Raw genomic sequence first — 21,390 nt, 5'->3', positions numbered from 1 at the left:
GAATACTCTCCTTCAGTACAATTTCTAGTCCAAAACACCAAAATTAAGATTTTCGGTACTCTACCGAGGTGTCTTTATAACGCGAGGCTATGAAGCGAAATGGTGATAGAGACTTCATTTTGGCTTTAAATGGAAGCTTATAGATAAGGCTTGATAGGAATCATAATTTCCAGGATAGGAATACTCTCCTTCAGTATGAAAATTGGGCAGAAAGTTGAATGTGGTGCTGGAATTGCCGAATGTGGTGCTGGAGCGAAAACGAAAGTGCCGAATGTGGTGCTGGAGCGAAAACGAAAGTGCGAATGTGGTGCTGCGAAAGTGGTGTTGAATGTGGTGCTACGAATGTTGTGCTGGCTTGCTTTTGGTGCAGAAAACAAGATGGCGGATCCACGTGAAGAAAAAGATTCAGATTCAAAAAAAGATATTTCTGACTTCAAAGAAGTCTGTGAAGGTAAAGCCAAGATATTGTTTCCAGTAGGGAATACCGTCTTCTACAATAACGTGCAAGTATTTAATAGAGATCTAAGTGTTGCTGTAATTAAGCTGTTTGCAAAGGAATTCAAAAAGGAGAAAGAAAAAAAAAAGAAGAGTCAACGTAAAAATGACAATGACAAACCTGACAACGTTAACCCTGTAGAACCTTCAATAAAGATAAGTGTACTTGAAGCATTATCTGCTAGTGGTCTAAGGGCCATAAGATATTCATTGGAGATTGCAGATTTAACTCATTTGATTGCAAATGACTTGAGCAAGGAAGCTGTGAAAAGTATTGAACGAAACATCAACCATAATTGTGTAGCTGAGAAAGTCAAGAGCTCATTATCAGATGCTTGGTGAGTATTTATTAGCCAGTATAGGATCCCGGGAGGGGGGTATTTAGGCAAATGGAGGGTACGGTATGTGCTGCCCTTAATAAGGTTACCTTTTTTTGACTTCCAAAGTCCCGCTAAGGGTCGGAAAAATAGGAAAATTTCAATTTTTTACCCCCTGAAAGATCGAAATTTGGTCAAAACTGGTCAAATTGGTCCCGCTAAGGGTCTTAAAATTCCCAAAATTTTCCTTTGTTTTCTCCTTCTCAGTCCCGGTAAGGGTCCAAAGTTCAAAAGTCGCGGGCGGCACCCCCGTCAGCTTGCAACCCTAGTACCCCCCCCCCCCGGGTATAGGATCCTCCAAGAGCTCTGGAAACTTCAGGAGTTTTAGGGAGCAGCTTAAAAAAACACTATTTTTCTCTCCAGAAAGTTTTAGAGCTCTTTGCTTTCAATGCTTCCGGAGCCCTTTCGGTGCTTCCGGAGCCCTTTCAGTGCTTCCGGAGCAAGTGATTTTTAGCACGTTCTAAAAAACAGTTTAAGAGGCCAATCCTTTTTTGTAACGGTAAAATAATTTAAAAAGAAAGAAAATCTCACTTATAATGGAAGCTCCTTGCAGTGTGCCAAATCTTAAAAAAATACTAAGACCACTTCCACCATAATTTTCAGTTGTATATACATGGAAAAATTTAATTCGTTATGTGACCCAATTTGGCAATACACTCCCCCCGCCCTCATGGTAACAACTGCTATTCCTATCCCGCCCAGACTTGCCTCGGGTGAAATCCTAAGGCCACGGCTCAAAACCACATGTTTTCCAATGGAAATAAAGAAGCATTTGAGTGTTAGCAAAGAAAAAGAACACAAAAGAACATGTAAGAGAAAGGTAATTTCAAGCCTTTCAAAAGTTTATTTTTTTCAGAATTGTTTGACCGTTAAGATGAAGGGGGGAGGGGGTCAGAGTCTTAACACTAACAGCCTGAGGCCTGAGGCCATCTTCTTATACAACACCGGAATTGCACCAGAATGTTCAGGAGTTCTGGTGAAGACCAATCACCAAAAACTGCGATCTGGAGCACCAGAAGTGCTCCAGAATCTTCCGGTGTTCCAGAGCACGAAAAAACTGGTACATTTTGCTCCGGACACCTAAATGCGTATCAAATATTAATGCTGCAAAAGCGCTATATATCGTTTACTTGACTTGCTTGCAAAATAATGCGCCGCTAAACTTCTAAAGGGATTCATGAAAAAATAACCAGGCATTTTTCGACCCGTCACACTAGGAAATCAAGCTTTCAGAAAAAACAACATCAGTCATCTACAGGATGTATTTGCAACAACAAGGATGAGAGTTACCAGAATTAAGTTCAGGTTCCCAAGACAATTAATTAAACCTCGAAAATTAAAATGAGACAAAATGACTGATTGCAAACGTGCAGCAGCCAGAAGAACAACCAACCAAATTTTTGGTTTTGGTTGTAATTATGGAAGGGTGAAAGTTCGATTGATCAGAAATCAACTATCCCAAGATTTGACCAATTGTTCCAACTTAGAGCTGTTGACGGTAAAAATTAAGCGCTAAGAAGTCGATCTATTATCAGGCTATAAGGTCTCATTCTGTACGTTTTTTTCATATTCTAGACAGGAAACAAATATTAACTTACTTTTCAGTTTTTAAAATCATCAAGATTTGTAAACAATCATTTCGCCCACTTACGGCTTTTCTCTTTGATCTTTTTGGATCTTCCTTTGAGGTCCTATAAATTAAATGATGTTTGTCTGTTCGTCTGTTTCTCCTTTCGTTTGTTACCAGCTTTTCTCAAGATTGGCTCATTATTTTTTATTTCATTTTTAATTCTGATTTTTTGCAGGATGATATAGCTTTTTTAGGAATAGCTTTTTTTTTTGACTCATTATTTTTTTCTGATATTTTGGCAGAAAGATAGAAGGTAAGGTTCTCTAAATTGTGGCTGAAGCTATTTTTTTCCGGAAATCTGTTTTGGCCATAAAAATTGGATTTTGTTATAATTGGGGAAATTCTCTTGCAACTGGCTTGGTATTTTTACTAATCTTTTGCAGAATGATGTAAAATGGTAATGTTTGAAATATGCTGGAGCCTGGTTTCCGAAGTAATATTTGTTTAAGCAAATTTGGGCCGAAAAGTCTCTAAAAATCTGTTTTTTTGGACTGTGCAAATTTGCTTCATTAGTTTTCTCTGATTTTTCGCAAAAATACAATGGAATGTTCTCAAAAAAATTATGTGGCTTTCTTTCCAGGAAGTTCTTCTTGGTTGTAAGAAACAGATTTACTTATTTGGGGAAACTCCCTTACTTGTCAGTTTTAGAGGGAAAATGAGCATTTTTCACGATCAGCTTATTATTTTGTTCTAAGTTTTTGCACGATGATGTAAGATAGTAATGTTTTAAATTTTTTGGAGCCTGGTTCTTGAAAATAATTTTTTTCAGCAAAAATGAGATCTTTTGGACTTCTTTTGAACATCATTATTTTATTCTGATTTTTTGCATAAGGACAAAGGGCAAGGTTCTCTAAGAAATAATTTGATCTGTTAAAATCTGATTTCCTTATTTGGGGAAATTCCCTTTTTTGATTTTTAGAGAAAGTGAGCATTTCTCGCGATTGGCTTAGTATTTCAGGCCATATATTTTAGAAAGGCAGGGCAGTGTCTGTTGGTGGCCAAAAAGGGCACTTTTTCTTGTGGTTTTTCGCTAAATTAGGCTGTTTTCACCAAAATATTTGTCAATTTAGCAGGGGCAGCGTCCAATATCTGGGCGCTAAAAGGTCATGCAAGATAGCCTGTATTTTTTTCTAATTTTTTAGTTTGCATTTTCTTAAAATTATTGCCATTTTTTCAATTTCTTATTACATTCCCCTTCAGGGAGGTCCGTTCAGCGCATAGTTTTTTTGTTTTTTTTTGTTGATTGCTTGCATCATTTCTTGAAATGGAAGTATATACAAGATTGTTCAAGCTGTGAGAGTTTGTTTCTTCTGCCTCCTTACTTTTCAGAGAATCCCAAGTTATGCTCTTTTGTCTAACCAGGCAGTTTTTATTACTGTAAAAGAAGAGAAAAAGCTTTCAATTGCCAAATTTCAATAAGACCTTAAGCTAATCTGTCCTGTAAAACTCCTACATCAAGATTACATGGTGCTCGCGCATAGTTAACATAAAAAATTTCCAAATCACCCATTTTGATTGAAACAATAAAGAATGAAACCTTTCCATGTTTCACTTTTCCATGTTTTACTTTTTTGCACCAAATCTTCAAAAATGAACATTCTTCTTTTATTCAAGGATTTTTTGTGGGACTTTGTTGACAATCCAACTCTCGCATATTCCAGCCTACGTCTAAGAGCTAAAGATAAGAAAAATTCTACCCTAAGAATCTAAGAATCATTAATTGAAATGTTGACGGCGTCAATAGGGTGGTGTTTTTAACAGCTGCAGTTATATAAGGCGCTTAAAAGCCATTGTTGCCAAAAGAAAATAGGCCAGTGGTTATCTCATATACAGTTTAGCTAAAAACTCATCAAGAACATCAAGTAACATAAAAAATTTTAAATATAAAGATAAAAAAACAAACTCGCAAACATCAGAAAATCTGCCAAAATTAGTTTTTTTAGTAATTTAGTGATTAAGATTAGCACATTTTCTTTTTTCCAGTGTGTTGATGTATCAGAATAAATTTCCATTATGGAAACGTTACTCCATTATCGATTTGGACCCTTACGGATCACCTTGTCAATTCTTGGATGGTGCAGTACAGGCTGTGGATGACGGTGGATTACTTTGCGTCACATGCACCGATATGGGTGGTCTGTGTGGTAACCATGGTGAAGCAGCTTTCGCCAAATATGGATGTATGCCACTGAAAGCAAAATATTGCCACGAAATGGTAAGGTTACTTACTTTAAAATGTGATAAAATTGATCTGGGGTTTGAATTTTACGGCTGAGTTAATTTCGCAAATGAGGGGGGGGGGGGGCTCTTTAGAAATAACATTTAGTGCCCTTTGACATTTTACAGAAAAATGCTTTTTCTCAGCATAGAGTAAATTTTAGAAGTGTAGAAAGCGTAAGCGTCAATGTTGAGCATTATTAGAACAAAATGTGATCGTGATTCTAATAAGACAATTAAAGTTTTCTAATCACCTTGTCTTGGTGTTTTCATAGCATAGACAGACTCCAAAAGCATCATATGATATACCTTAGATAACTAATTTATGCGGGAACTGATTTTCGCGTTTTTGGGTGTTTAACTGCGAAAATTAGTTCCCTTAAATTAATTTCCCCTCTACTTGAAACTGGTTTTTTACTATATTAGGACTTCAAGATATAAATACAAAGTTGACAACCTCTTATTTTACGTTCTACTATTCGATACGCTCCATTATTCGATCAAATTGAAAGTCACTGTCATCAGGAAATTCTCCTGAACGACGCTCCACTAATCCACTCTCTTATTCGATGACAGGCTTATTCCTCTTGAAAATCGAATTAGAGAGCGTCGATTCTGTTTCAGTTAATCATTTCTGTCAATCTCTAGGCACTACGCATCATATTGGCATCGATTGATACACACGCTGGCCGCTACAAACGTTACATCGTGCCCTTGCTATCACTCAGCGCAGACTTCTACATTCGTGTTTTCGTGCGTGTTTACACCAGTGCAGCAGAAGTGAAACGGTCGGCCAGTAAGAAATCGTACATTTTTCACTGCAATGGTTGCGAATCGTTCCATTTTCAACCAGGTAAGAATTTATAAATCATAAGAGGTCTGGGGAACTCCCCCCCCCCCCACTGCTCCTTTCATTTCAATCTTTTTTACGTTATAACTTCCATGTCACAATAGTTTCTGTACAATTTTTACGAAGAGCTTTTTCATTGGCTAATAATGTAAATGCAGATTCTAGGATGATAGTTTCATGATGTTGTTTTTTATGTATTGAAAAAAATTTTGTTGGTCTACAAGAGGGCGTTTTATCTTTGAGAGAAACTTAGTTGGTCAGTTACTTTATACAGGATCAAGAGAATGCTTTTTAATTTCACGGATGGCACTATTGGGTGGCAATATTTTCACGATTTTGTGACTTCTACTGTCAAACCATGCATTTTAATTGTTTTGAAATACATATTATTAGCGCTTCTTTGATGCCTGTAAACATTCAAATAGTATTTGTTTGACATATTTTGAGTTTTATTTAGAAATATTTCGCGGATGAGGCCCTTCCAAATTTCCATTGGGATTTAATTTCGCGGATTTTCGCGGATGACACCCAAGTCCGCGAAATACGCGAAAGTTTATCCCATTAAAGTAGATCATGAAGGTAATAAAGATATAGATGGGGGGGAAACGTCTCGGTTATGACCTAAATGGTCGTTGAAATCTTTTATAAATCCATTCAAAGCGACTTTTCTTTGATGTGCCATTTTTGGAAGCAAAAAAAATCCGAAATCTAAATTTATAAGAACAGAAGTGAGAATGTTATCCTGATTGAAATAAACATACTATGCAAAAAGTTCTTATTCAAACGCGATACAAAAATAATTTTCTCAAATTAAGGTTACAATAGTGCTATGATTTCATATCGATGTATTTTTGGGCGAACATAGACTAGTAAACTAGCTGTTGAAAACAGACCCATATACAAAAAAACAAGCTCCAAATAAAAAGAATCGAAGGGGTGAAGTTGCGTCTCTTTTCTGAATTTCAACGACTAGAAGCTACTTCCCTCAAAAAACGTTGTTTAATTTTACAAGTTTTATTAGGTTTTTGAGAAACTTTTTTGACTAAATGATATTTCATAGTAACATTGAACATGGGAACATAAATAAATGAGCATTTCTAAAAACGCAATAAACAGAAAGAAAAATAAATGCAATCCCGAACGTCAGACAGAAATCTGTATGTCTCTCCTTACGATTTTAGGTGAAGAAAAAAAGGCGTTGGAAGAAGCTTCTAGTCGGTTATTTTTCTTTTCTCTCATGCGCGCTGAATATTTAATTAGTGTTTACATTATTTATCTGGCACCCAGATGGTGAGATTTTCATCCGACACGCTAAAGCTCTGAAGGTCGGGAAAATTTTCAACATCTGGAAGGTTTAGATTACAGGACTTTGCGACACCGCGTCAAGAATTTTGCAGCGGGAGGTCTGGTAACCCAGCCCTCGTTTTCGGGGATTGGCGGGTCCAACCGAAATATTTATAGGTTTACGGCCAATGGCTGTTGAACCCGACTGAGGGTGCGGCACATCAAAGGCCGACTATCATTCCTCCCCGATGGGAAATTGGCCCGCTCCTTTAGAGCTTTAGCGTGGGCGGCCGCCAATCCGCCATCGGAATATCAGATAATTACATTATTTGATTGACAGTTTTATTATAAGGTTATAAGTAATAACCGACTAGTTTACTAGTCTAGGGCGAACATGCTAATTTTGAGAGTTTTAGCACATTCCCCTTGAAAATTTTTTCATTATAAATCTTTAGTTTCAAATTCTGATTGATGATTAATTAAAAGGTTACCTAATCGTTCTATAGAATTCTTCTCAATTTTATGAGAAGGGAGCCTTAGAAATATAGGATTTTGTACTTGTTACGGCAAGCTTTTTCTTATATTGATCAACAAAGCTATTATCTCACATAAAAATCCAAAATCTTTTTATTCAGCTTTTTATGAACTTAAATATTCCCATGAGCGCGCACAAAATTGAGACAAGCTGGAGTTTTTACAAGCTCTTATTTGATTTGGTTGGTCGTTAACCAGTAATAAAACAATTTTGTTACTTTTTCTAAAGAACACGTCATCTCTATCACTTCAAATGACAAATTAGTGAAGTATCTTGTAAAAACTCCAGCTCATCCCACAAAATTGATCACTTTTTCCCATTGCAACCAAGGAGCCGTTTGCTTCCGATGATTAGGTACAATGAAACAAAAGGAGTTAATTCTCCATTTTTTTCTTATTACCTCTATGGATAGATCTACAGTGGGGCTTTGTACAGCGCATGTCTTTACGTGTGCGCGAGGCTCGCGCAAGCTACGAGTACAAAATGTATACGAGTACAAAATGTAAATTTATTCAGACTCGCTCAATGTGAGGTATTGCTTTATAAACTCACTACCTCGCTACTTTATTCACTCGTTTATCTATTGCTTTTTCTACTTGGCTACTTTATTCACTCTTTTATCTATTGGCACTTCGTTACTTTATTCACTCGTTTATCTATTGCTTTATCGACTTACCATTTCGCAACTTTATTCACTCGTTTATCTATTGGGCTTTTCCAGAAAAAAACTGTGCACCCCCTGTTGAGGAGGTCCAACCTTTTGTGACCTACCCCCTTGGAATTCCAGGCAATTTTAGGATCATACCCCTCTGGAATTCCGAATTTTTACAGATTTTCAATCATTACCCCTATGGAATTCCGCTTATTTTTGACGAATTTTCGTCTACCCTTATGGAATTCCACTGCATTTCAAACCTTACCCCCTTGGAACGGAAATGGACCTCCTCAACAGGGGGTGCACGATTTTTTTTTCTGGAAAAGCCCATTGCTTTATCTACTCGGCTACTTTATTCACTTGTTTATCTAATGCTTTTTCTACTTGCCACTTCGCTACTTTATTCACTCGTTTATCTATTGCTTTATAAACTCGCTACTTCGCTACTTTATTCACTCGTTTATCTATTGCTTTATAAACTCGCTACTTCGCTACTTTATTCACTCGTTTATCTATTGCTTTATAAACTTGCTACTTCGCTACTTTATTCACTCGTTTATCTATTGCTTTATAAACTCGCTATTTCGCTACTTTATTCACTCGTTTATCTATTGCTTTATAAACTCGCTATTTCGCTACTTTATTCACTCGTTTATCTATTGCTTTATAAACTCGCTATTTCGCTACTTTATTCACTCGTTTATCTATTGCTTTATAAACTCGCTATTTCGCTACTTTTTTCACTCGTTTATCTATTGCTTTATAAACATGCAACTTTATTCACTCGTTTGTATATTGCTTTATTTACTCGTAACTTCAAAGCTTCACTATACTTTGCTTTGTCTATAATTTTGACTTCTAGTCTTCATACTTGGCTCTTCTAGAGAAATGAATTGAAGATAATTTCGCATTTTCTTCCAAACAAAATCGCAAAATACTAAAAATGCTTCGCAAACAGTTTGCGAGTCTCTGACACGCAAGGTTCGCGTACGTGTAAAGACATGCGAAAGCCCCACTGTACTGCTAGATCTCTTCCAGGAACATACTGATCAACCAATTCAAAATATGCACAACTGCAATGACTTCACGAAATTATGCAACGTTTCTATTTTTGTTTCACCCAATACGTCACTTTTTCTATTGTTTAAGTGACGTATTGGGTTGAAAATTTTAAAAGTTCACAGGAGACTCTGCAGTGGTGCATATCATGAATTGTTTCTCTTGTTTAAATTTAGTTGGAAAAAGTGTCGAAGTTGGAGACAGCAAGAAATTCAATCCGGCCAGTGGGCCACCTGTCGGTCAGACGTGCATCCAATGTGGATATAACTTTAAAATCGGTGGCCCTGTATGGTCAGACCCGATCCATGACACGGCGTTCTTGGCCAATTTACAAACGGAAGTTACAAACGAGAAAGAAAGCTATGCAACATACGACCGAATCAACGGTAGCTATTCGTCCATTTTGTTAATATTTCACTATATGATAGTGTTTTTAGAACTATTTCAAGTTCCATTTTTATAAGTAGCCCTTACATGAAGTTATATCTGATCTGCTACTCTGGTGTCCTGCCGTCTGAGAAAAAATAGCTTTTTAGATATTAAAAAAAAAACAGGGCTTGAGTTGGGAGATTAGGAGACAGCGATGGTCGATCGTGAGCTGTGGAGGGAGGGTTATTATATGTTTCCGACATTTTCCGACAAATGTTTCCGGTCTCCACAGACCTAGATCGAAGGATGATTATGATGATGAGTCCTTGCACGCATGCCTTGCAACAGATTGGTCTCAAGTTCACCGGCGTGGATGACTTCAAAAATCCGAAATCATTCCACAGATACCTAGGCTGCTGACATCCACTAACGGATTCGTGCTCCTTATAGAGGATGCTTAATAAGCGATATTTCCTTTGTCCAGAGATTTGCCGCCTTTAGCCGATATACGGCTAAAGACATTTTTAGCTGGCGAGTGTCTACAAATATAACACTACGTAATGTTTAAATTTTCTGTGAGGCACCGAATCATAGATTGGAAAATATATTTGGATTTCGAAAAAAAAGTAGGCGGAAGGAAGTTTGCTTTTTTTTCTTCCTCCTTTCTTGTTTAATGTGGAGATTGTGTAAAAGATGAGAAGTTAGATTTATTGAATTTAAGTGCCCTGATGTATCTTCTGTGTGCACCAACAAAATTTTGCTTCATAAAACTAAATTTTGATGCTTGATTTTGGACTTGTATGAGTGTATAATTTTTTACCGCACTGATTCGTTGCACGTTGGTCACTTTGGCTCCAGATAATTGTTTTGTCAGTTCTACAGATATGTTGCAGATTATTTCAAGGTATTTCAGTTATGTATATACAGTACATTTTGGGGGTTATATTGAATATTTCAGACATTACTTCTTTATGATTCTACAAAAGGGAGTGTTCCCTAGTTTTACCCGAGTTAGTTTACCAGGGTTGTTATCCCCTTGTTAAATGTTAAAACAAAACAAAGAACTTTTCTTCAGCTTTGGCATTTCACTTTTCAATACTGTGTGGCCTTTGTGTTTATCTTTTTCGTGTACTTGGCTTCAATTCTTTTGAATAAATTTGAGTGTTTTTGGTTGTTTTCTTTCACTTTTTTGTTCATATTTGTATTTTTTAGTTTCGACCGAAGAGTTGAAGGAAAAGATAAATTTACAGACCAGATATCTTATAAAAGCAAAAGTCAAAAATAATCTACAGACTGTACAAAATGCGCGCATCAGATTGTTTTTTCTGTTTCTTTCTGTTTTGTTTTTCTGGTCTGGGATTCGAATTTCGAATGTAAACATTCTATTGAAAACGTTCGAAACGATCGTTTTTGCGTTCACATCAATGTCAACCAAATTATTAACTCGCCAAGATTCTGTAAAATACACCGAATTAAAAAAAACCGAACCGGTAAGCGGTTGGTAGATCATTAAGCAGACCTATACTACCTAAGGTTTTGTAGAGGTCTGCGATTCAGACTAACAGATACCGTAATTGACGCCATTCAATGATACACAATTTCACGGTCATAAAGAATCATGGGTAATCAGGACCACTGCGTTCTTCTATAATAGTCTAAAACTTTGAATGTTTTTACTTCTAACCCAGCGCAAAGCCCTTACGAGGGTGCAATCAGTTCATTTCGGCCATTTTGGCCTACGGTAGATAGAGGTATTCAAATATGGCTTTAACCCTGTTAGTCCCAAGCTTTTTTGATTTTTGTAGCCCCTTTTTGTAATCTACCACCCTCTATTATTTTTATCTAGGAAAGTTTATGGCCTTAAAAATCGGTACAGATGTTCTCCATCATGAGACAACTTTCAGGCAGAAAAAAAATTTTGTTGGTGAACAAAATTTCAACCTGTCAGAAAAAGCGTATCTCTCACAGTCGAACCAGTAAAGATATTCAGATTCTGTTTGAAGACTTTCAAAGATAAAAGACCTATGACTCAAATCGTTTCAAAAAATTTCCTCCGAGATAAACAAAAAAGAACACCATCGTGGTAGGTTCTACCCCCTAGGGCTCATAGTCATAGGGTTGAAATTGATCATTTTTCCTTCTCTTTGTCTTTCAGGAGTACTGAGTATAATGCAAGAGGAGCTAGCCGACAGACCGTTGTATTACGTTTTGGATAGTCTGTGCAATACCCTTCATTCAGTGACACCATCACACGCACAGTTCAGGTCTGCACTGTTGCACGCGGGATACAAAGTATCGAGCACGCATGCGCACGAATCAGGAATCAAGACAGATGCACCTACGTCAGGTAACCCTAGATTATGATTTGGAGAAAATTAAATATATATTAAATTAGTATATGTAATCACATTATAACTCGTGCAATTTTCGAATTGCACGAGTTATAATGTGATTACGAGCTAATCGCACAATGGGTTTCGCTACTATTTTTCCGTTGTGAAAGAAAATTATGCTGACAGTATCATTTTTTCTCTTCTCTTTATTTTTTGGACCTACCCCGGTGGGGTGGAGGTCCTATAAATTAACCTTTGTCTGTTCGTTCGTTCGTTATTAGCTTTTCTCGAGATTGGCTCTTTGATTCTTTATGATTTTTTGCACAAAGATGCATAACTATAAACCCTCGAATGTAACGGAGCCCGAATTTCGAAAAAAAAATTTTCGGGCAAATTTGGGCCAAAAAACGGCTAAAAACAGGTTTTTTGGACTTTGTGAAAAATTGGATCATTAACTTTTTCTGATTTTTTGCATGAAAGTAGGGTACCATCATAGGTAAAAGATGGCTCAAGCAGATTTTTTTCATTTTGTTGGCTGAAAAAAAAAATGTTAACTATAAGAATCACTATTAATAAGCATACATCAATGTTCTTAGTTGAATTAATCAATTTTTTTATGCGATAGATCTTTTTTTTGCTCACAAAGTCTTATATATGAAAGAATATTTCAAGAGCATGAAATTTTGGTTTCTAAACGTTTTTTTTATAAGAAACAAATGACTAATTTTAATGGATCGTCACTGTTTGTGTTCTGAATGATTGTTTAATGATTTAATGATTGTTTAGAGATATCAATTATATATGTGTTAAATGCATAACCTGGTAGGTCCATAAAAGTATCACTTGTTTCTTTTATTGGACCTACCTGGAGGTCCTATAAATTAACCTTTGTCCGTACGTCCGTCCGTCCGTCCGTCTGTTACCAGCTTTTCTCGAGATTGGCTCATTAGTTTTTTCTGATTTTTGGCCCAATGATACAAAATGGTAATGCCCAAAATGTGACGGAGCCCGATTTTCGAAAAAAAATCATTTCCGGCCGAAAATGCCGGAAATATGCCGGAAAAACCGGTTTTTTGGCATTTTCTCGAGATTTTATCATAAGTTTTTTCTGATTTTTTTGCTCAAAGATGCGTATTAACAATGCTCAAAACATGGCCGAGTCCGATTTTTGAGAAAAAATCTTTTCCGGTCGAAAATGCCTGAAATATGTCGGAAATCGCCGTTTTTCTAGATTTTCATTGGACTTCTTCCTTATAATTGGTTGTTTTTTCATTCAAAAACAATATTAATGGCAATGCCCACCATCAAGCATGTTTCAATTTTCAATAAAATTGATTTTTGAAGCCGGAACTATTAAAAAATCGCCGGAACAACCTATATTCGCCGGAAAGACAGTATTTCTTGAATTTCTCGAGCTGTACTTTATATTTTTTTATGAAATTTTGCACACTGATGCAAAATGACAATAAATAAAATGTGACAGAGCCCGATTTTCGAAAAACATTTTTTTCCGGCTGAAAATGCCGGGAATATGCCGGAAAAACCGGTTTTTTGACATTTTCTCGAATTTTCATCCTTAGTGTTTTCTGATTTTTTGCAGAAAGATGCGTATGCGCTATACTCAAAACATGACAGAGTTCGATTTTTTGAGAAATTTTTTTTTCCGGCCGAAAATGCCGGAAATCGCCGTTTTTGTTTTCTAGAAACCTTTATTAAGCTGTGCGTTTTTCTGATAGTGTATTGTTTTTATAAAGAAAAGCGTTTAATAACTTTTTCACTTTTTTTTCATAAGTCTTTTTCAATAGTATTGATAATTTCTACCAATAGATATGCTTTCATTTTATATATTTTTGTATTTTGACCAGTTATGTCTTATGTGTTTCATTGTTTCAATGTTCATTGGTTAGTTTTGGTAGCCATGTAGGTCCATAAAAGTATCACTTGTTTCATTCAAAAACATTATTAATAGCAATTCCCACCATCAAGCATGTTTCAATTTTCAATAAAATTGATTTTTGAAGCCGGAACTATTTTAAAAGTCGCCGGAACAACCTATTTTCGCCGGAAAGACAGTATTTCTTGAATTTCTCGAGCTGTACTTTATATTTTTTTATGAAATTTTGCACACTGATGCAATATGACAATACCTAAAATGTGACGGAGCCCGATTTTCGAAAAACCTTTTTTCCGGCCGAAAATGCCGGAAATATGTCGGAAAAATGGGTTTTTTGACATTTTCTCGAATTTTCATTTTTAGTTTTTTCAGATTTTTTGCAGAAAAATGCGTATTCGCAATGCTCAAAACATGGCCGAGTACGATTTTTGAGAAAAAATTTTTTCCGGTTGAAAATGCCGGAAATCGCCGTTTTTGCAGATTTTCATTGGATTTTTTCCTTATATTTCTATGTTTTTCACACAAAAACATTATTGATAACAATGCTCACCATCAAGCATGATTCAATTGTCAATAAAACTGATTTTTTCAACCAGAACTTCCTATTTATTTTTTCCCTACAACCCTTCCCTCTCCCCCAATCGACAATCAATGATGAATTTATTGCGTTGTGTATCTTCGTTAAACGCTATATTTTCTGACTGATTTTTTTCATTTTTCTTTTCGGATTGCTATCTAACTTTCATCATCAGGTAGGTCCAATCAGCATCTAGCTTGTTATTATTGTTGTTCATAGTTTTCTTTCTCACAAAATGAATTTCGAATGAAATTAAAATGTTCAATAAAAAAAAAACGAAAGAAAAAACATTAAACTTTATATTGTAAACGATTAATTGCCCTCTTTGAAGGCGCGCCAAATGAGAAAAAATAACCCATCATGCGATTAACCAACTAACGACGTGTAAACGTCAATTTATGATTTTAATCACCGAGCTTGCGTTGAATTTTAACCAACGTTAATATCAATTGGCTTAAGATTCAATCTTCTGCATTCATTAAAAATAATTGTAAACTAGACTAAACATGATTTGAAAGATTTTAAGAAAAAGGGAATTATTTTTAAAATGGTAAAATTTATAAAAAGTATGCAACTCTTATTTTCTCCTAGTTATTTGGGACATTTTACGATGTTGGGTCAAACTTCACCCGATCAACCGTAAAAAGATCACGGAACGGGCTCCGGCGCACATCATTCTTGAGAAGGATCCTGAATTAGAAGCATCCTTCGAAATATTGAAAGAAGCCACTCCCAAATCAAAGCAAATGAAATTGACACGCTTCCCCATCAACCCTGAAGCAGACTGGGGACCAAAAGCAAGGTATGATACTAACGTTTTCTAATAATAGGTGACTTTTTGACGAGAAGTATTATCAGCGAGTATAAAAAAATTTGCTGGGCTGGGACAAGCCATCAAGTATTGTTTTAGTGGACTAAATAATGTTTTGCGAATTCGCTAATTAAGACTTTTAAAAATAATTCACATAATATTCAATTTCTACTTCTCGAGTAAAAACTAAAAATATATACTACAGTATGTGGCCCCCAAAACGTCGATCAAATTTAAAATTTCTTTCAAATCTAGAGGAAAAGAGGTTTTACAAAAATTTTTGCATCATGAAAAACTTTAACATCTCTACTTTATTTCCCGGAAGTTCTTTTTCAAAATTTTCAATTTCAACAATATTTTTCAATTGCTTAAAGATAGGTAGCTTCTTTCTAATAGCCCCCAAAACGGAGGTTTGCAATTTTAGCGATTTCTCGAGATTTTTTCAAGGTATGAATACAAAATTTAGACCATAGTTTGAAAATGTGATTTAGAGGTTTTTGGGCATAATTTTGTTTGATATAATTTTTACAGTATACCCCTGGTTCTTAAAACGCAGGTTTGGGGCCCCCAAACGTATAGGTGCAGTTAAAATCAAATTATTAAGCCCAGTAGTAATAGGGGTAGAAACTATGAACATATTTGTATTTTCCCTTAAATTTACGAACCGATGGATGTAAAATTTATGATTTTTGTAAAATATTTCAAGATTTTCGATGATGCAAAGTCCAAACTGAAAATTTAGAAATTTTAGAAATGAAAATTTTGATTTAACAACGTCTTAATCAAGTTTCTGGAAACCAATCTCTTTTGAAAATGGTTCCTTCATTCATGTATGGAATATTCTGGGAAAATTTTAGAAAAAAAGCTTAACTGAAACTGAAAATATCAAGCTTTAAAGGTATTTTTCTCCTATATTTTACGAAAAAATGACAGAATTTTCCGTTTTTATATTTATGTTATTTTGAGCCTGTCTCAAACCACCAAAAACATGCTCATTTTTAAGTATAACCATCATTCTTTCAAAATAAACAAAAATCGTCTAATTCTGATAAATCGTCAAGTCAGAATCATCCTTTTAATGCCGACCTCCGTTTTGGGGGGGCTGTCTCCGTTTTGGGGCCATATACTGTACTATCCGTTTAGTTTCATTTTTTCTTGATTGCCTGAAACTCACCCGTGCATATATAGTTTCTTCTCATAAATTGAAACTCGCCCGAGACTTTGGTGCATATGGTATAGTTCTTCTCATAAGTTATGTCGGAGACAAACTTGCCTCGTTTTAGAAATGATGCTATACCATCGATAGATTACGTTTAATTATCGTTACTTAATGAGGCAAGTGTTGTTCTCCAAATATTTTTATTAGTGAGTAGGCTTATAAGAAATTGTATCTAGTGCAATTGCCAATCATTCTTTATGGATCACGAATCATCATTTCTGTACTCTTCAAAATCTGGTTTTGCTTCCACCGTGAATATCGTATGCCACTTTTGTCGCCTCTGTTTAAGTTGGATGCGTTTACCCATAGGGCGTTCGGTGTGAAGCTTCCGCAGTTTCCGTACCAGAAGCCACCACGGTTGAGCTCTTCGGCACAGTTAATGTACGAGGACACGTCATTGTCAAACCCTAATGTTGTGAACTCTCTGCCTTTTGCATCATTCAATATATCACTACCACCAGTGATACGGCTTTTAGCTCTCAGCGTGTAATTTGCTGACTCACTCTCGATGTGAAATTTTGCATAAATCCATTCTTTGACATCTCCATCAAATGATTTCAAGATGATTTTAATCTTTTGTTGTGTTTTGATACTGATCTTGTGCACTATTTCGTTGCCCAACCAGTAACTTCCTAATGAAAACGGATTTTAAAAAACAATTCTGCAAACGCGGAACACAATAAATATTTTCCCAAAGAAATTACAACTTGACCCTTCTTGAAAATTAGAAAACACTTCATGGATATATTTTATCTAAAAGTTCAAAACTTATTTTTGGGTTTCTCGGTTTTCCCCTGAAGTCAAAGCTCTGAAATAAACTAATAAATTATTACCTTGAGGGTCACCAAATCCGTGTTTATAAGATTGCCAGCCAACCTGGAAGTTCGTCTTTGCATCCAAATTCCTTTGAAAGACCAACCAGGCTCCGTCTGAATCAAAATGGCAACGCACCATTCGTTGCTCATCTCCCAACAGATTGATCTCATACGCGCCTGTACTTGTTATGCCCGTATCAGCCAGGTCTTGGCAGCTTCGTATCTCGGAATAAACATTGGAGTTTGTATCGTCTGCTAGATTCGCTTGTCGAGCAAATCGATTGAAAAAGTTGCAATGATGAAGTGTTGTTTGTACAATTGCCAATGAGTAACATTGCTTCTCGTAATGACATTTTGAAAAGCATTGTTGGAGTTTTGGTGTCCGTAGAGAGCTGTAGGAGTGTTGTCTGTTTATACTTACCGACGAGCACCAGATTCTTAGCAGATGCAATTTCTACACCAACGTTTTTGATGATTAAAAAGAGTACACAAACTTTGAACATTTTTGTTCGAAGACAGGTTCGTTTTCTTTTTTCGTTTTCTGATACGATTCTCGCCCAATCTTGTTTTCAAAGATGTCGTTTTGATACAACAGTGATATTAAAATTATTATTTTTTTATTAATTACGAAATTGGAAATTTAAGCGGTGAAAATAATTATTAAAACGTTTATCACCCCTTACTGATATCTCATTCAAAACGAAAAATGATACAAATTTGAATTGGTGAGGTGAAAAGGGGGGAATTCATAAACAAAAGAACGGCTGAAGTTGAATCGTCTCAATTTTTTTGGACAAAAAGAAGATAAGAGATGATTGATTTTATGGACCTGGACAATGCCAAGTTTAGTCAAATCAAACGACAATTGATTAATAACTATAAAAAAATAAAAAAGTATATTACATGTCGTCTACTCAAACATACAAAAAGTTAAATTCAAAGTTCCAAAACCTGTGAAATCTGTTGCGTTTTAGACAAAATTTGACATCAATCGTACTCTAACTGACAGAATTTTGAACTTTAAAAGCCTGTATTCTTTATATGTTTGGATACAAGACTTGTAGTAGTATATATTTTTTCTCAGATTTTCATGCTCTATCCGATGTTAATCATTGTTCATTTGAAAAATCGTCAACTTTTTACTCATTTTGGGACTTATGAGTTTTGCCTACGGCGTCAGTTTTTTTTTTTTCCTAGCCTAATTTGTGGGCCCCCTCTCAAAAAATCCTATCTACTTTCGATACGAACCAATCACATGCAGTTGAGTCCCACGAAAGATGCTACGGGTCTTAAGGGTTGGCGTCTATAGGAAGCATAATAAACAGCTGTTTGTTTCTGGGGTATAAGTTCTTTTGTGGCACACTATTTTCCAGCAAACTGTCGAGTTTCGATTCTTCCTCTATGGATTTATATTGAAATTCGATGGTTATTTCATTTTGAAATATTATGATACTTCTCTGTTTTTCTTTCTGTCTGTCCGTCCGTCCGTCCGTCAATTCGTTCGTCTGTTACCAGATTTTCTCGGGTTTGGACCTACCTTCAGGGGGTCCTATAAATTAACTTGTGTATGTCCCGTTTCAACCTCGTTTCCTGCGTATTATCAGCTATTTGATACTTACTGATAGCGCTAAATAATACCCTGGCATTGTCTGCTATTCGAACGCGTAAAATTATACGCAATTCAAAAACAAAACGTCAGATTTTATTTGTTCCTGGGTTCGAAACCATTGCATTGCAGTGCAACTTTGTAACGTCAGATTTTTTTTCGGAGAGTTGTTTTTTCGCCGTAAAAATCGGTTTTTCTTATTTAGGGAAATTCCCTTTTACCTCTCGCGATTGGCTTGGTATGATTTTTTATACAATGATGTAAAATGATGTCTTCAATCTGATTGATCTGCAAATGGAGTCCAATTTTCGAAAAAATAATTTTTTGGGCAAATTTGGGCCAAACAATGCCTAAAATTAAGGTTTTTTGTACTTTGTGTGAAATGAAAATTTGGCTGAAAGATAGAGGACAAGGTTTTCTAAAATGTTGCTGAAGCCGTTTTTTCAGAAAGTTGTTTTTCGCCGTAAAAATCAGACTTTCTTATTTGGGGAAATTCCCTTCTGTCATTTTTAGGGAATATAAGCATTTCTCGCGATTGGCTTGGTATTTTTTCTGACTTTCTAATTTATATTTTTTATTACTGTTGCTATGTTTTGTATGTTCTATCTTTATTTTCTATACACGCTTTTTTTAATAAGAATATCTTCTACAAGAATATCAGGGTGAAAATTGGCCAAATTGTAAGAATAACCTAAGAATACCCTCTAGGGTGAGTTTCACAGAATTTGATAAGAATACAGTCATTTTTTATTTGGGTTAACAGAAAAAAACTGCTTCCTTTGTTTGAACTTTGAGGCAGAAATGTAATTTTAGTTCTAAATGTTCATTCAAAAGTCCAAAACTCTCAAATTGATCATTGATCATGTTTGTAAAAAAGTCAAGTCTAAAAAAGTAAGAATACGTTAAGAATATTTCACCCTCAATTTTGGCAATTTCTTAAGAATACTTTCAAGACCCTCGTGCAAAGTAGACAATATTCTTATAAAAAGAAAAGCGTGTATTGTCTATCAGACAGGCCCATTCAACATGGAGCTTGTTCTTCATGGTTTGATGATGTTTTCAAGTGCTGACCGATCTAAACTTCTTTAAACAAGAAGTATGATCGATCTCGCCTCATATTCAAACTATTCTTGTTACAGGGCAAAGCAGTCGACCCAGTTTTCGAGTTTAGCGGAAAAACGTCATGCTCTCCAAGGGAAACGAACGCTGAAGAAAACTGATCCTGATTTTCATAAACAATTTCCATGTAAAAGGTTTAAACGTGGTGAGTGTGAACTAGGAACCACGTGCAAGTATAATCACCCGGTAACGAAAGATGGTGTAGGGGAAACTCGTGAAAAGGACAGTAAGGGGGAAAACCCCTTAAACGAGACAGAGGAAACCCCTCTTGCGATGGAGTCTTGATTGGGTTAATCTTTATTTTTTAGGAAATATTTTTTGTATCTAAATCAATGCTTTTTGTAAATTTTGTATTGAGATCTGATTGGCTGAATCTTTAGTATCTGCTTTAAGATATTGACTTCTAAAACACCACGTTACAATCTGGCAGAAAAATTTATCCCCCACTGGGCGTATACATTAGGAAAAAGGATCTTAGAAATGTTGTGCTGTAAACAATATACTTTGAAATCCAGTTGAAAATAACCATCATTGCCTTGCCATTTGAATCCTATATGATTAGTATGATCTAAGACTTATTGTGTCTAAAAAAGAAATTAGTCAACTAGAAGATCGGTCAATTTCAGGGTTTTAATTTAATTACTTTAGGCGTACAAACTTTCACAAGGTCGAAAGATTGCTAAAATTACGACAATTACGAATTTGAAAAAACACTAATGATATAAATCTGTTTTGATTTCCTTAAGGGCTCACCATAGTCAGAAAATTGATTTTAGTATTTGAACTTAAAAGTTATGTTTTAGGTTCTTTTACACTTTCAACAAAGAATTGCCTTTATAAATAGCTTTTTAATCAAATCCCTTAAGAGCGATTAAGAATTTAATTGCAAAAATGACATTATGAACTTAAAAAAAACGTTAATAATATGTTGCATCACCCTCGTTTATAAAAAGTGCTAAGTTTTAATGGGTAATTAACGTTTTTGTTTCGAAGTTTTTTCAAACTGTCCGCAAATAATTGAACTGTTTTAAATTTTTTGGAAAAATTTTCTAAAAAATAATTTTAGTTCTATAAAAGATACACCATCTACTGCAAAAAATATTCAAAATGTTTTTTCTTCGCCGAAACTAAGCTCTTCAAAGTTGAAATACTCTTCTTCGCAAAAGTCTTCATGCCACAGTTTTGTGGGCTACATCAAGTAGAACTTTGTATTTTGTAAGTGGCAAATATTAAAAATTATGGAAAAGAAGAAGTTTGGGCGGGTTTACCCTGCAAGTTAAGTTCTTTCTTTCCTTTTTCCGCTATCAAATTGAGAATTTCCGCCGAATCTAATTTAGTAGATTCGCTGGAGTTCGGTATTCGGGATTCGAAAAACGTCAATAAAAATTTACTGACTAATGCCCGAAGGACTAGATAGGCAACTTTAAGCTTTCTCCAGCAAAAAAAAGTGAAGCAAAAATTTGACTTTTTAAATTTCGTGCCGATGGATAGGATCTAGCATTTTAATTGTTTTCAGAGCACGAGATCAAAAAAATTAGGCGTTAA

General features: G+C 35.4%; 2 protein-coding genes across 2 annotated transcripts; one reads left to right on the top strand and one right to left on the bottom strand.

Moving 5' to 3' along the window:
* Nucleotides 1-372: 372 nt before the first annotated feature.
* On the top strand, nucleotides 373-20,278 carry LOC136818510 (tRNA (guanine(26)-N(2))-dimethyltransferase-like). The gene is made up of 7 exons (XM_067074853.1): nucleotides 373-833; nucleotides 4,486-4,717; nucleotides 5,368-5,572; nucleotides 9,279-9,488; nucleotides 11,627-11,818; nucleotides 14,867-15,077; nucleotides 19,866-20,278. Exons 1-7 carry the CDS (start codon nucleotides 379-381, stop codon nucleotides 20,128-20,130), a joined length of 1,770 nt encoding a protein of 589 aa, XP_066930954.1. The 5' UTR covers nucleotides 373-378; the 3' UTR covers nucleotides 20,131-20,278.
* LOC136818511 (ficolin-2-like) lies at nucleotides 16,410-17,511 on the bottom strand. The gene is made up of 2 exons (XM_067074854.1): nucleotides 17,139-17,511; nucleotides 16,410-16,937 (listed from the first exon to the last, which is right to left on the bottom strand). Exons 1-2 carry the CDS (start codon nucleotides 17,257-17,259, stop codon nucleotides 16,501-16,503), a joined length of 558 nt encoding a protein of 185 aa, XP_066930955.1. The 5' UTR covers nucleotides 17,260-17,511; the 3' UTR covers nucleotides 16,410-16,500.
* Nucleotides 20,279-21,390: the final 1,112 nt, after the last annotated feature.

Source organism: Clytia hemisphaerica, unplaced genomic scaffold (genome assembly GCF_902728285.1).
Source record: "Clytia hemisphaerica strain Z4C2 unplaced genomic scaffold, Clytia hemisphaerica genome assembly, whole genome shotgun sequence".
In the NCBI taxonomy this organism is placed as follows: domain Eukaryota; kingdom Metazoa; phylum Cnidaria; class Hydrozoa; order Leptothecata; family Clytiidae; genus Clytia; species Clytia hemisphaerica.
The sequence above is the reverse complement of the archived record's forward strand: the minus strand, read 5'-3'. Positions and strand labels throughout refer to the sequence as shown.

Bases quoted from the DNA above. Each gene is read 5' to 3' on its own strand.
- LOC136818511 (XM_067074854.1), bottom strand. From the start codon at position 17,259: ATGGTGCGTTGCCATTTTGATTCAGACGGAGCCTGGTTGGTCTTTCAA. The intron at 16,938-17,138 runs GTAATAATTTAT...CGTTTTCATTAG, and splicing joins CGGATTTGGTGACCCTCAAG to GAAGTTACTGGTTGGGCAAC.
- LOC136818510 (XM_067074853.1), top strand. From the start codon at position 379: ATGGCGGATCCACGTGAAGAAAAAGATTCAGATTCAAAAAAAGATATT. The intron at 834-4,485 runs GTGAGTATTTAT...TCTTTTTTCCAG, and splicing joins AGCTCATTATCAGATGCTTG to TGTGTTGATGTATCAGAATA. The intron at 15,078-19,865 runs GTATGATACTAA...TTCTTGTTACAG, and splicing joins GACTGGGGACCAAAAGCAAG to GGCAAAGCAGTCGACCCAGT.